Below are 14,353 nucleotides of genomic sequence, written 5' to 3' on the forward strand. Positions count from 1 at the left end.
GCCCAGGAAGTGTGGGACTGTGCTTCTGGAGCAGGGACAATCACCCCAGACATCCCCTGTGCCCTGGCCCAGCCTGTGTGCCCCATCCCCTGGGCTCCCCCCACCAGCTGTGCCCCAGCCGGGTAGGAGGTTCGATGGCTTGGGGTGCAGAGTTCCCCCTGGGCCTCCCTGCCCAGCTCCAGCACCACAGAGTGACCACCGTGGGTCCATCCTGCCCCCATGCCGGGTCCGACACATCCCAGCAGCGTGGCGGGGCAGGCAGGGCTTGACCCAGGGCACTGTTGTGGCCTCAGCTCCGGGCTGCTTGGACACAAGCTGTGATATGGTGTGAGGAGAGCGCTGCCAGCCATGACCCACGGGTCTGTTGCCACCCCAGGGTGTCCTCTGGGGGCTGAAGGCCGTGCTTGGGGTGGGCTTGGGCGAGGGATGTGTCTGGTCCACCCCCCTGGGGCCATGTCACCTGCTGCCACCTGCCCCCCTTGTGCTTCGTCACACTCGTCGGAGCAGTTTTTGGGCTAGAAATGCTTTTTTGAGCTGTTAGAAGTGCATGGGGTGCTCAGGGCTGAGCCTTCCTCCAGCTCGGGGGTAGAAGGTCTCTCCCTCCCGCAGGACCCTCACCCCTGCTCTCTCTTCCTCTCCCCTCCACAGCACTCGACGCTGTCGCGCAAGTTTGTGGAGGTGATGTCCGAGTACAACGCCACTCAGACTGACTACCGGGAGCGCTGCAAGGGCAGGATTCAGAGGCAGCTGGAGATCAGTGAGTAAACCAGGAGGGGGAACACAGCCGGGCTGTGAGTGCTGGGGGGGGCCACATCCTGCACAGGGTCTTGCTGGCTCAGAGCTGCTCCCACAGCTGTGCAGAGCACCCCCGTGAAAACCTGGGGGTGCATGGGGGCTGTGCACACACCTCTGGGAGCAACCGGGACATGGCTCTTGCTGGGGGATAGACACGTGGTGGTACCTCGTGTTTCAGTGTCAAACCGCAAAGATCCGGCAAAGCACAAAAACTCCCCTCAGTTTTTCTTAAATGCTGCATAGAGAGTGCAGAGAGCACAGGGAGAGAAATTTGCAGCTAATTTTGACTTCAAAGAAGCTAGCGGGAATTCCTGACTCCCATGTGTTGCCTTTGATTTCATCGGGGTGAACTGAACTAAGTATAAGACCAGAGAAGTGAGCTCTTGAGATGGGGGCACTCGCTGCTCCCAGCGGTTTCCCTCACCGCACAACGCTCAGTGCCTGCCCCAGGCATCTCCCTAGACCCAGGACCATGATGGCTCTTCGAAGCTGTGGTGGTATCTTCTGGCTGATGGTGGGTCCCAGGTGACACCTCTGAGGCTGTCGTCGCCGTGGCACTAAGATCCCCCTGCGTTATCTGGAGCCCATGGCTCAGGGGGAGCCTGGTCCTGCCCGTCCACAAAACCTGCTCTTCTGGTGGTTCTTCCGGGCAGTCAGTGATACCTGGTTAGTTTTAGAGAAACATGGTCATCTCCCAGCAAAGAAGAATCATTCCACTACTGTAATTAGGGGAATAAGCAAGCAAGGGAGAAGTCAGGGTATGCAGAAATTAAAAGATATTTTTGCAAATAATCTCATTTGTCAGAGAGGCGTCGTGGTTTTGTGCTCAAAATGAAAATCTGAAGCCTAGTCCAGTTGGGGTTTTTTCCCCTCACAAACAAATGGGTGTTTTTCCTCCATTTCACAACTTGGTGTGAATAATAAGGTAGGAGATTTTTGAGGCAGAATGTTGTGCTTGAAGGTCACCTGTGGGATTGTCCTTCATGAGCTGCAGATGCCTGGGAATCTGGGAGCCAGTGGGCTATGGCAGTTTCTGCGGAGGGCTAGAAGGAGGCTCGGCTGTGCAAGCCTTTCCTCTGCTAAGATGATTAGTCTTTATCATGTATAACAACAATGGAAATGTTTCACACTGGCTGAATGGAAAGGCTGACTGACATGAGGTTCAACAAGAGCTTGATGTTTAAGGTAAAGCAGGATGATGAGTGTGTCACTGCTCCAGCTGACTGACTCATTCATCAGCTAGTGTCATTCTGTAGGTGATACCCAGCCACAGGGGTGGCTTGTAGTGTGAATAGGAATTTAATGTATCCCCATGCCCCCCTTCTAAGAGAGGAGAAGATTTGAAAGGACTTAGCCAGGTCTTTGGTTGTTTGCAGACCTGAAAGAAACCTTCCTCTTGTTTTTCTGCTCCCAGATTTTGGAAGGACTCTACTGCTCTGCTTAATTACGCAGATATATGAATTTATACTTGTCGTCACTCTGTCCATCCTGCTGGGCTGTCAGTGCCTGACAGGGCTCAAGGAAAAGGCTGCTCAGGCCTCACCATGGCGCAGCGGCTGGGTGCAGAGGCAGTGTCCTAGTTAATGATCGTGAGGGACCTGCTTTCCTTTCGGGGTGGAGATATGGCACAGATGCAGATGAAGGATGGGGTCTGTGCTGGGAAGGTGCACAATCCCGTGTGCAGTCCTTTGCAAAAGCTGTGTTCCTCTGCCAGGATGGTGGAAAATCTCTTGTGACCAAAAGACTTGTCAAAAGCAGCAAGCTTATTGAAGTTTTATCAGGATTGCTTCCTGGGCAGAGAGCTCTGCTCATCCTGGGGTGTCCCAGCCAGCCCCTTCAGTCCCTGCTGCTCTGGGGGCTCTTGAACAGGCTCTTTTGAACAGAGCTCAACTGGGATGTGCCGACTGCACAAAGTTCTATGAAATCCTCAGCGCTTGTTTTCAGCTGATGAATCCAAAGATAGAAAGCGCCAGGAGCTCTGACAGCGAAGCCAGTAAATGACTCAGGTTTTGAAAGTATGAGAGCAAGGACTTCTCAGCTGTTCTGGGGAGACTCCCCAGCACCCGGTGAGCTTCTGCGTCCTAACAGCATCTGCTTCTTGCTCTGGAAGTGGGACAGTTGCAGAAGAAATGGTGATGTAGAGTCACATCCCTGGGCCACAGCCACCCCTCTGGGCTCCCCACAGTCCTCCCAGGATCTGCCACTTCTCCTGGTGTAGGCACCGCTGTGTCTGTGTGTGCCAGAGGTTGTGCCTCAGTGACCCTTGCTGTCACCCCTGCCCGTCAAGCACATGCTGAGCCCGGGAGCCTGTCTGACGCGACGAAGCGGGTGTCCTGTCCTCTGCCACTGCTTCCGCCCCAGCCTCAGTCGGTGCCCTCACCCCCCTCTTGCTCACTCGCTCTGCTCCCAAACACACCAAGACTGCAGATGCCAGGGAGGCATCATAGGATGCACCGTATCCTGGGGTTGGTGACAGCAGGACAGATGCTCGGTGGCTGTCCTCCAGCTGGGCTGTGCCCCCCTCCAGCGGCGTCCCTTTGTCTGCTGCTGGGAGCTGTGCTCCCCAGGCACGAGCCTCCGTGCTGCCTGCGGTGGGAGGTGTCGAGCCTTCAGTTTTTTCCTCTCCATTTTGTCCGTTATGAGAAATGACATCTTAAATCTAATTAGGTTTTGCTCCCAGATAAATTGGATTTGAATCTTGGAGGAGCTTTCTGTTGTGGGTGTGCATCTTTGAAGCCATGAAGGTGCTGCACAGATGCTGCTTGTTTTTATGAACGGTTTTGTTATGCGTGAGACCAAGGAGCCAAAAATAAAGCATTTGCCATCTCTGAAGGCACTGTGAGAATTAATCAGCCCCCGCCCCACTGTGCAAGACCAGGTTAACTGATGTGCAGAAATGCAAGCTGTGGATGCATCCCAAGCTGCCTTTGGGCCAGGAGAGTCTGGGGGCTGCTCCAGCCCTGGCGGCTCCTTAGGGCAGCCCTGGGTGGTCCGAGAGCCCCTAATGCTGAGATGGGCTTATTTAGGGTTCCCGTGACACTTTCATCTCAGGAATGACCATGGGATTTATCTGAGCTAAAAATGTCTTGTTGGGTGAAAATGCCTGCACAGCGCTGGAAGTTGGCCCCTGCAGCCCCCCGCTGCACTGAGCAGAAGGGGGCCTGAGGGACGGGGAGGTGGGTGGCATTTTGTGACATGCCAGGCAGGCTTTTATAGCAGAAGTCTGCTCATCCCAACACCACCCCAGGCAGTGCTAGCTAGACCTGTCTGAGCGGGGGACAGCCAAGTGGGTCAGGTCACTCCTACTGGCTACCTCTACACACCTGGGTGGATGGGGCAGCGTTACCCATCTCTCCATGAGTTGGATGGATCCGTGCCTAATGAGAGCTCGAAAGCCAGATCCAGACAGAGGAGCCCAGCCTTGGGCTCAGTGTTTCCTCAGTGTTTCCAACCTGAGGCCTAGCTGTGAATCTGTGGGTGCTCGTGCAGCCCCGCACTGGGAGGAGGGAAGCTGCGAGCCAAAGGAGCACAGCTCAGCCACTACAGTTAATTCAGCTGTGGCATGTGTGACTTCTGCAGCCCCGAGGTGCCTGAAGTCTTCCCTATCTGTAGAGCGTCTGGCATGCAGAATTGGGCAAACTGGCATTCAGCGTCAGCTGGGTGATGGGTGTGAGCTGTGGCACTGGAGGCTTCCCTGGGAGCTTCCCCAGGGTCCTGCACACCCTGATGGAGCTGCTCCTGCCCCATCCCCCGGGAGCTGGTCCATGGGGACAGTCACTCCATCCAGCTGGGCGTCACAGGGCCAAGGACTGTGCAGTGGCCTTGAGGTGGAAAGTCTCCTCGGTGGCTTCATGTCTCTGGCTGTCTCAGAGCTTCTCATGGCCTTGCTGCACCATGACCTGTGCATCGTCTCTCGCCATTCTCTCCTTGCCAGCTCAGGGCTGTTTGCTTCTCCTTCTGTGGTGCAGCTCCCAGCAATGCTCTGTGCTGCTTTGCTCATTGGCAGAGCTTCCTCTCCCCAGGAAACTTTAATTTCTAGAGGTGCCAAGTAAGAGACAGATGTACTCTGGAGCTCTCTGGGGAGGCAGAGGTCCAGTTCTCATGATTTTCCAGTGTTTTTCAGGGCAGGGGTTTTCCCCCAGGCTCTTCCCCCTTTGTGGGCACCTTGCATTGACTCAGTCCTTTCATTCCCATTTGTGGCTGTGCAGTAGCTCTGTGGTGATGTGGCAGCAGATCAACCAAGTATCTAGTACACTTTCATCTGATTTTATTGCTGTTGAGGAGCTAATGACAGCCTTTCCAAATCAGGAAGCTTAACCAGAAGGCAGTGGACTCCCTGGGAAGTCCTCTGGGGTCTTGCAGCTTGGCTGTATGGCTTTGGCGAGTGTTGTGCTGGCCAGTGTGGGTGAGATGGAGCCTCTGGGCCTCATGCTTTGGCTCAGCAGTAAAGCTGTGGCCTTTGGCCAAGCCTGCACTGACTGGCCAGTTGTTAATCCACGTGATGTCTTTATTCTCATCCTTTGCCTCGCTGCAGCTTTTTTTTTCGCTCCCTATGCTCTGCAACAGGGGACTGGGGCAGTGAGGAGGTGGTGAGAGCTGGGATGAGAACATGTGTACTGCATCCCATCCCACCTCTGCCTGCGAGAGATGTGACATCTCCTGGAGCTGATCCCACTGCTTGCCCTTGGGGCTGCCTCTAGGGCTTGAATCGGACGGAGCAAGTAGCCTTTGATGCACTGTGCCTGGCATACTCCTGCTTGTCACTGTGCCAGTGGCTGCTCAGAGTTGAGCATAGTCAACAGGAGGGTTTGTACATTTGTGGTGTTTGAGCCCTTGTTGTCCCTTCCTGGAACCAGGGCAGTTTCAGCCAAGAGCAAGGAGCCAACAGGCAGGAAAGGCTGGCAAGGAGGTGTCATGGGTTGCCCTGGGTGGAAGTGAACCTTCGTCACCCTACAATATGTAACACCCTAAAATATGTTACAGTGGCTGGAAATGGGCTGTGGACCCTTTCTGGAGGTGGGGAGGGTGATCAGCCCAAGGGGACGTTGGCATTACGCAGCTCCTTAGACCCATGAGCGCACACATGGCAGAGCTCAGCCTGCACCTGCAGCTGTGAGCTCACACCAGCTGCAGACAGGTTCTTCTCTTGCTGCAAAGCAGCAGCTTCTCAGGGCTTTGGGGGCACTAACAGGCCTTAGCTGTCCAGACCAGCCTCACACAGGACTTCTACCTCTGCTGTGTGTCCAGGAGCTGTGTAAAATCAGGCCTGGGCCACCCAGCCCATCTCTGAGCCGTGTTACAGAGGTGCCTGTCTTTGGCCCTGACTGGTCCTGTTCCCAGGGTAGGCTCAGGTCTGTGTTCAAGATAGCTTGCCTCCGGCCCTGTCTCTTGCAACTTTGGATCGTTGTTGTAGTCATGTCATAGGATCATGGACTCACAGGGTGTTTTGGCTTGGAAGGGACCTGCAAACCCCCCTGCCGTGGGCAGGGATGTCTTCCCCCACACCAGGTTGCTCAAAGCCCCGTCCAGCCTGACCTTGAACATTTCCAGGGATGGGGCACCCAAAGCTTCTCTGGACAACCTGTGCCAGTGTCCCCAGTCCTTTTCTGGCCATGTCTCCTGGAAGGATCCTGGCCCTACGTTGTAGCTCTGTCTCCAGTCCTGTCTCCAGCCCCATCTCCTGTTGCTCCTAATGGGATTCTTTGGAGTTACCTGAGATCTGATTTCACAGCTTGTGTTGTCTGGCCCTGCTGCTGGACACCATCCTCAGCATCCTGCTCATGTGCTGTGGGATGGGTGCTGGCTTGGTGAGGGCCCTGCATGTGCTAGGGCCACACTGGCTCTTGGCTCAGCGCCCCCCTCCAAAGCACCCCCACTCCAGCTCTGCAAAGGGATGGCTTCTGCTGTGGGGTCAGGGTCCTTGCCGTCTGGCTCCGGCTGCTTCTCTTCAGGGCTGCAGAACAAGCATGGAGGAACAGGTTGTTGCTCCTCTCCCTCCCTGGTTCTTGGTGCTAATGTCCCATATGTGGATCGTCTCTCTGCTGTGCTGGGCAAGTCCCTGTCGTGGTTTAGCCCCGGCCGGCAGCTAAGCCCCGCACAACCACTCCCCCCTGATGGGATGGGGGAAGAGAATTGGAAGAGAGAAAGTGAGAAAACTTGTGGGTAGAGATAAAGACAGTTTAATAGGTAAAGCAAAAGTCACATGTGCAAGCACAGCAAAGCAAGGAATTCATTCCCCACTTCCCATGGTGGGCAGGTGTTCAGCCATCCCCAGGAAAATGGGGCTCCATCACACGTAACAGTTTCTTGGGAAGACAAACACCATCACTCCCAATGTTGCTGCCCCCCTGTCCTTCCTGTTCCCCCAGCCCCTTTCGTGCTGAGCACGACGTATGCTATGGAACGTCCCTTTGGTCACTGGGGTCAGCTGTCCCAGCTGTGTCCCCTCCCAACTCCTTGGGCACCCCCAGCCTCCTCGCTGGCAGGGCGGTGTGAGAAGCAGAAAAGGCCTTGGCTCTGTGTAAGTGCTGCTCAGCGGCAACAACATCATCTCTGCATAACAAAAACATCTCTATATTATCAACACTGTTTTCAGCACAAATCCAAAACAGCCCCATACTAGCTGCTATGAAGGAAATTCACTCTATATCTCAGCTGAAACCAGGACAGTCCCTTTTCTTCCTTTTTATAAGCTTTATTGTACTTTTTAAAGATGTTCTTAAGGTCTGCTCTGTTCATTATTTGGTCTCATTGCAGTACACGGCTGGATTCGAAGATGTACTCCATTTGCAGAGGAGAAGCTGTGGGCTGGGCTCCTTGCTGAGCCACTGAGCTGAGTCCCTTCCTTCAGCCCCCGGTACCACGGGACTGGAGCAGGCTCCATTTGAGGCTCCTCATGTCTGTCAAAGGCAACTGGCTTGTCCCCCAACACTTACAGTGGTAGAAACTGGGGCTGGGAGAGTGCCGACTTGGCCGCACTGCCCTGGTGCTCTCCCCGCACCATCTGGGCCACCATTCGCTGCATTCCTTCACTCTCCCTGTTGCGTGTGTGGTCTCAGGGAGGTCTGGATGCTCCAGTTCCCACACACCATCACAGCTTGTTGTGACCTGGACTGGTGGCCCAGGAGCCGTCCCGTTACCTTGAAAGCTCGGTGCCCAGACGCAGCAGGACCGAGCTCATCCCATTGTGCTGTCTTCCCGTGCGTCCTGGGCTGCCTGTCCCACGTTGATGCCAGACAGCGCTGGGTGTGCTAGGAACAACGCCACCTCCTGCAGCGTCTGTGCCCTGGATCCCAGCTGCAAGAGACAGCTGGGCCATGCTCACAGCATCACTGAGCCGTTCCTAGCTGTTACTAAAGTAAAAATCCCATTAGCTTTTTAGATTATGAGATATTAGTCACATAAATACTAAAGGAATTTCTTCCTGGCCGTGGGCAGTTACCTTACAGAGAAAGTATTTCATTTCAAGAAAACCAATAAAAGAAACATTTTGTTTAAAGGAATTTCCATTTTTCCCTTCTGGCCACTTTTTTCTCTGGTTCTTTTTTTTATTTTCTATTTCTCTTCCAACTGTAACTGCTTTTCAGACACCCCAGCAAATGTCTCCTTCTTTTGTGCCACCTGTCGGTCGCAGTTCCATGTTGCTTTTAGAAGGCCCTTGAGCTCGACTGCAGCTCCTGCTCTCTCCTGCCATCTCCCATCTGTCCCGGTTGCTGCGGACGACCCGTTGCAGGTGCTGGGGAAGCTGCTGCGCTGGATCCAGCCCTGCCCAATGCAGATGGGATGACCCAGGCTTCAGGCGTCATCTCTTGGTTGCCAGGCCCCTTCACAACTTTGTACGTAGGCTCTGTCCCCTGTGCTCAGGCGCTGTCACTGCGTTCTAGCTAGTCCTGCTCCTTGGAGGCCTTCAGGAGACCTGCTCCCCTCAGCTGCCTTCCCTTCAGCCCACCCCTTGCTTCCTTGCTTGTGCTCCCAGGAGAAGAAACAAATCTGGTGCAGGCAGCAAGAAGCCGTGCAATACTCTCACTGCCAGGTGAGAAGGTGCAGGCAAGAGGCAGATCAGAGGAACGTTCCCAGCTGCCTGCTACACATCTTGGAGCGTGTCCTCCAGCCTCACAGAGCTCCAGGTCCCAGAGGGTGTTTGCAAGGGACCCCAGCATGTTTCTGCACCCTGCCACCATTCCCGGTCTTGGTGCTTTGTTTATCACATGGCCCAGAAAGCATCCAGAAAGCTTTGTTACTTGCTTTTGATGACAAGGCTGCACATTCTTGGCCCAGCCATGGATGTAATCCCTGTTGGTCTGGTGGGAAATCAAAGCTGATGAGCATCTAGCAGATAATGAAGTCTTTGTACTGGAATCTTCTGCTTGTTGGGTGTGTGGTTGGGTTTATTCCATCTCCCTTCCTGGAGCCTTCTGGTGCCAGGACACAGCAAACAATGTCCACATGGCAGTGGTAACACTGCCCAGAGCCTGCAGGCTCCCACATGTTCCTGGCCGCTGTCATCACCAATATCTGGTGATATGGTAATGTTTTCCTGAGGCAAAGTCAAAAATGTGCTTCCCCATCATGGACACTCAGAGTGCTCACACATGGGGCCCCAGCAAGGAGCAGAGCACAGGAGCTCTGGGTGGTCTTCTCATTTCTGCATCTTGGGGCAACAGAATCATGGACTCACAGAGTGGTTTTGGTTGGAAGGGACCCAGTCCAACCCCCCTGCCATGGGCAGGGACACCCTCCACTAGCCCAGGTTGCCCAAAGCCCCATCCAACCTGGCCTTGAACACTGCCAGGGAGCCAGGGGCAGCCACAGCTTCTCTGGGCACCCTGTGCCAGGGCCTCACCCCCCTCATGGTACAACATTTCTTCCCGATGTCCAACCTAACCCCAGCCTCGTTCGGTTTGAAACCGTTGCCTTGTGCTGGGGCCCCCAGAGCTGGGCGCAGTGCTCCAGGGGGGTCTCAGGAGAGCGGAGCAGAGGGGGAGCATCCCCTCCCTCGACCTGCTGGCCACGCTGCTGGTGATGCAGCCCAGGAGACGCTTGGCTTTCTGGGCTGCAAGTGCACCTTGCCGGCTGATGTCCCATTTGTCACCCACCTGTATCCCCAAGTCCTTCTCCGCAGGGTGCTCTCCATCCCTCCCTCCCTCCCTGCATCCCCCAGTCTGCGCTGGTGCTGGGATTGCCCCGACCCAGGTGCAGTACCTTGCAAAGAAAGAGACGTGTAATGAATTGTGGAGGTGTCCTTGTTGGAGGAAATCCCCAGGCAGGTTGGCAGCATGCCTGTGGGGTGGTGGCCAGGCATGGCTGGGCAGGTAGAGCCCCCCCCCCCGCCCCCTGCAGTGCTCCCTGGGGCATTGACACACTTGTGCTCAAGGTCTGGACCGGGTTAAAAGTTTCGGGCACCTCCCTGGTCTGAGCCCCTGGTATGGCTCTGCTGGAAGCCCAGAGCGTTGTCCTGTGGGCTGTCCCTGCACTCTCTTGCGTCTCCTCCATACCCCCATTCAGAGGTGCCCTGGACTCATGCTGGAGGATGTTATTGTCCCTTTTGATACTACTGATGGAACCTGCAGGCTGCATGTCTCAGAAGAGCACCGTACCAGACCCCAGCCCTACCCTGCCTGCCCTTCTGCTGGTTTTGGGTTCGTTGGGCTTGGCAAAGTTGCTTTGTTAGCTGCTCCTGCCCATCCGCCCCCGTTTGCTCCTGATCACACCGGTACGGTGTCTCCTGCCCTTTCTGCAGACAACCTTCCCACTCCACTGGGCAGCCCCCGTGAAAGCCTGCCCGATGCCGTTGTCTCTGTTTAGCACTGTAGTTTCACAGGTCCTACCTGGCTGTTAGCCTGAAGAACACGCTGCAATTAATGGTAGAGGATTAGTGTAACCCACAGAGTGATTAATACCCCTCTATTCCAGCAGTGTGGAGTATGTCCATGGGGAGGGAAAGGCAGCTGTGCACAATGGGTGAATTGTTCCCAAAGGAGCTGTGGGGCTGAAGGTACCACCCTAGGGCCAAGGAATAGGGTTGTGTTGCAGGGGGAAGGAGGGAGCCTGGTTTCTGTTACACAGCTGCAGGGCTAAAACTCAGGTAGTCCAGTGCCTGCAAGCAGTGACTGCCAGGCCAGTTAGCCCTGCTGAGCCCAGTGTCCTTCTGGCCTTGAACTGGCCCGGGTCGGGGTTCGTGAGAGCATCCCTGCTCTTGACTTGCTGGTCTCTATCCCTTCTCCTTCGCAGCCCACCAACTGGGCATTGGTGGCTGCTGGTCCTTTGGCACCACTCCCTGCCCTGCAGGAACGGGCAGCTTGACCAGGATGGACAGACGGGCTTTCCTGGGTGAGCTGGGCCAAGCTGGCAGCTTGACCCCCTTAAAAGGAGGGGTCGCAGGGCTGACACAGAGCCGGGCTGTGGGATGGCAGCCCTTCGAACTGCCCAGGGCACTCTTGAGGCTGGAAGCTTTGCTCCACTCCACCCTCTGGAGATGCCATGGAGCCAGCAGAGCCCTGCAGTAGGGCTGCAGGACCTGTGGCCGGGACAGGGGACTCAACACCTGACCCGTGTTGTGTTGCTTGCAGCTGGCAGGACCACCACCAGTGAGGAGCTGGAGGACATGCTGGAGAGCGGCAACCCAGCCATCTTCTCCTCTGGGGTAAGCCCTGCATATCTGCCCTGGTCCAAGCCCAGCACGGGCAAAAGCCGAGCCAGCCCACTCGTCCTGAGGGGGTTGGCTGGTGAACGTGCTGCCACAGTGGCCCCAGTACAAGAATGATGAGCATAGGCCACGCAGGAGGTGCTCGGGTCTGGCCCGAGGATGCTTCCTGAGCAGGGGCTGCGTCCTAGCTGGAGGGCGGGGGGTTGCTGCAAACTGCCTGGCTGGGGTGGCTGGAGGTGCTCCTGCTCTTCTGTCTCTTGGTGCTGCTAGTCCTGGCATCTGAGGGGCTGAGCACAGTGCTCAGTGGCCCTGTCTTCTTGTAGATCATTATGGATTCAAACATCACCAAGCAGGCACTGAATGAGATTGAGACACGGCACAGCGAGATCATCAAACTGGAGAACAGCATCCGAGAGCTGCACGACATGTTCATGGACATGGCCATGCTGGTGGAGAGCCAGGTATGAAGATGCCGCGGCCTGGTGGCTGGCTCACCTGGGGAGGTCGGAGGGGGATGGGGCTGCCGGCAGTCTCCTACCTGGGTGGGTGCTGAGGGGAAAAACTCCCACTGGGGCTGAGCTGGGCTTCCCAGGGCCAGAGCCGCTCACCCTGCGCCCCAGAGCTGGGGGCTGCTGTGTGCCTGGGGGTGGGACGTTCAGTGATGGGCTCTGGAGGAGGGCAGCGAGTGGCTGCCACACAGGTGGAGATATCTTCATCTCCACGGGAGCACCAAGCCCTACCAGGCAAGCTCAGGGTGCCGCCAGGATTGGTGGTCCCACCAGGCCACCCCGGGCTGTGCTGCCAGCCTGTGGTGCCTGGCCCTTCAGCCGGGCACGTGCTCCAGTGTCTCTGCTCACCCCCCTTCTTGCCTGCCATGCTGCCACGGCCTGAGGAGACATCAGTGGCAGGTAAAGCCTCCACAAGCCCCTGTTGGTGCTGCATGCTCCGCTCTGCATGGCTACACCCTGCATGTCTGCGGCTCTCGCGTGGCCACGGGCAAAGGTGGCATCCTGTCTGCCTTGGGGGACAGATGGGGGATTTGCAGAGCCTTGCCTCACTCTTAAGGGCGAGACCATGCCAGCACCCCGCGTTGCTCTGTGGGGTGGGAGGCTCTGAGCTGCTCACACCAGGAGCAGAGGGGTGCTGGGCTGGCAGCAGTGCTGGCAGCTGCCAGCTCCCCCCCCAGGCATGGCACAGGTGGGAAGGAGAAGCAGCACCTTTAGGCAAGGCAGCCAGGCTGGTGTGTCACAGCTGTGGGACAGGGGCAGCAGGGAGCCTGGTGGGGAGTCAGTGCTTGAGGCGGGGGGCGGGGGGGGGGGTAACACCAGAGCACCCCTGGGCTCGCAAGGCTCGTCCTCCCCATGGTGTCCAGCGGTAGGCTGAGAAACGAGCATTGCAGAGCTGCTGGCTGTCACCCCCTGGCTCTGCAGCCCCAATTCCCTCCATGCCATGCAGGAGTGCACTGGGCTTCGAGTGTCTCCCCCCAGCCTCTCTGTGCACCCCTGCCAACCCTGTCAGTCACATGAACTGTTAGACTCTGTCTCCAGCTGCTGCAGGACCCGGCTGCTTCTCTGTGCAGTTAGGAGGGGGCCAAAGGAGGTGTGCAGGCTGGGGGAGCTCACCCCCAGTCTATGTCCCCACATCCACAGGACTCCACATCCCCAGCCTACCCCTACAGAGCGGAGCAGGAGTTCCTGCAGGACCTGCTCCGGGGCCCTCTGCTCTCAGCAAGGTGCTTGTGCGGATCAGAGTGATCGTCCCTGCATGTGCATGGCTTCACGAGCATCTCACATGGTGCTGCTGGTGCTGTCCTTGCTCCCCTGCCATGCCTCTGGTTTCAGCAGCGTGCAGTGCAGTGTCAGTGTAGGTCCTGTTGTGGCTTTGATGCCACCTGAGATAGCAGACAGGGTGGACACCAGGCCAGGACCGGGCTGGGGAACCCCCTTGACCCTCACCCTTGCTTGCTGGGATGTGCAGAGAGGTCTCAGTGCTCTGGGACAGAGCCGGTGGTCCAGACCGCCCACCCCAGGGCATCCTGGGCACCCACTGCCTGCAGGCACCTGACGGTTCCTCTCTCTCCTGTGCAGGGCTGCTGGGCAGGGTGACATCTGCATGGTGCTGGAGAGCAGTAGAGCAGGAAGGAGCTCATGTCTGCGCGGGCATGTGGGCTCTGTCCCTGCTCTGCAGGGCGAGATGATCGACCGCATCGAGTACAACGTGGAGCACTCAGTGGACTACGTGGAGCGGGCTGTGTCTGACACCAAAAAAGCAGTGAAGTACCAAAGCAAAGCCAGACGGGTGAGTCATGGCACTGGCTGGGGCCTGTCTTCCCCTGCCTACTCTGCTGACACCTCCATCCCTGGGGACAGGCCCCTGCCTGGCACCCCTGCCTGCCCCACTGCCTGCACGGAGGAGTGGGCAGCATGGAGCAGCCTCACAGGTGCCTGGGCACTGCTTTAGCCCACACCACTGGGTGCAGCGTGGGTCCCACTGGAGGCACCAGCTCAGAGCGAGCTCCCTGGCACAGGCTGCGTGAGCGCTGATGATGAGCCATGGGGCAGGGGTGCTGCTTGCAGGGAGGAAAAGGGACCCTGTGTGCTAGGCCTGCCGTGAGAGCCACGGCCCTTGCCAAAAAAAAAGTAGAGAAAACACATGGTCCAGCTCCAACCCTAAGCGCAGAGCCAGCTGTCTGTCCTGGTCCCCACACCTGGTCCGTAGCAGCTTGACAGCTCAGGGATCCAGAGGCCACCAGCTCAGCTCTGCCAGCCGGGGGCTGAAGGGGGAGCTGGGGTGCCCCAGGGCTGCTGGATCGGCTCCCGCGGTGCTGCTCAGAGCCAACCGGGGCAAACAGGAACAGGGCAGATCACAGTCTCCAGCTCTCGGGACCAGCCTGCCACCAACACTCACAGTCCC

At 57.1% G+C, this 14,353-nt stretch overlaps 1 protein-coding gene across 2 annotated transcripts in view; it reads left to right on the forward strand.

The window, feature by feature from the left end:
- STX1A (syntaxin 1A) overlaps positions 1–14,353 on the forward strand; it is a 94,296-nt gene that overhangs the window by 76,572 nt on the left and 3,371 nt on the right. The window contains exons 6-9 of one of the 2 annotated variants that reach the window (XR_012838433.1): positions 649–757; positions 11,364–11,437; positions 11,764–11,901; positions 13,528–13,738. Coding sequence is in view for 1 of the 2 variants with exons in the window: in XM_075771791.1 (XP_075627906.1) it covers positions 649–757; positions 11,364–11,437; positions 11,764–11,901; positions 13,628–13,738 (432 nt within the window). In the remaining variant the exon portion in view is untranslated. The remainder of the gene's footprint in view (positions 1–648; positions 758–11,363; positions 11,438–11,763; positions 11,902–13,527; positions 13,739–14,353) is intronic. The other variant, XM_075771791.1, reaches the window with a different exon arrangement.

The sequence above is a fragment of the Balearica regulorum genome, chromosome 19 (genome assembly GCF_011004875.1).
Source record: "Balearica regulorum gibbericeps isolate bBalReg1 chromosome 19, bBalReg1.pri, whole genome shotgun sequence".
NCBI lineage: Eukaryota > Metazoa > Chordata > Aves > Gruiformes > Gruidae > Balearica > Balearica regulorum.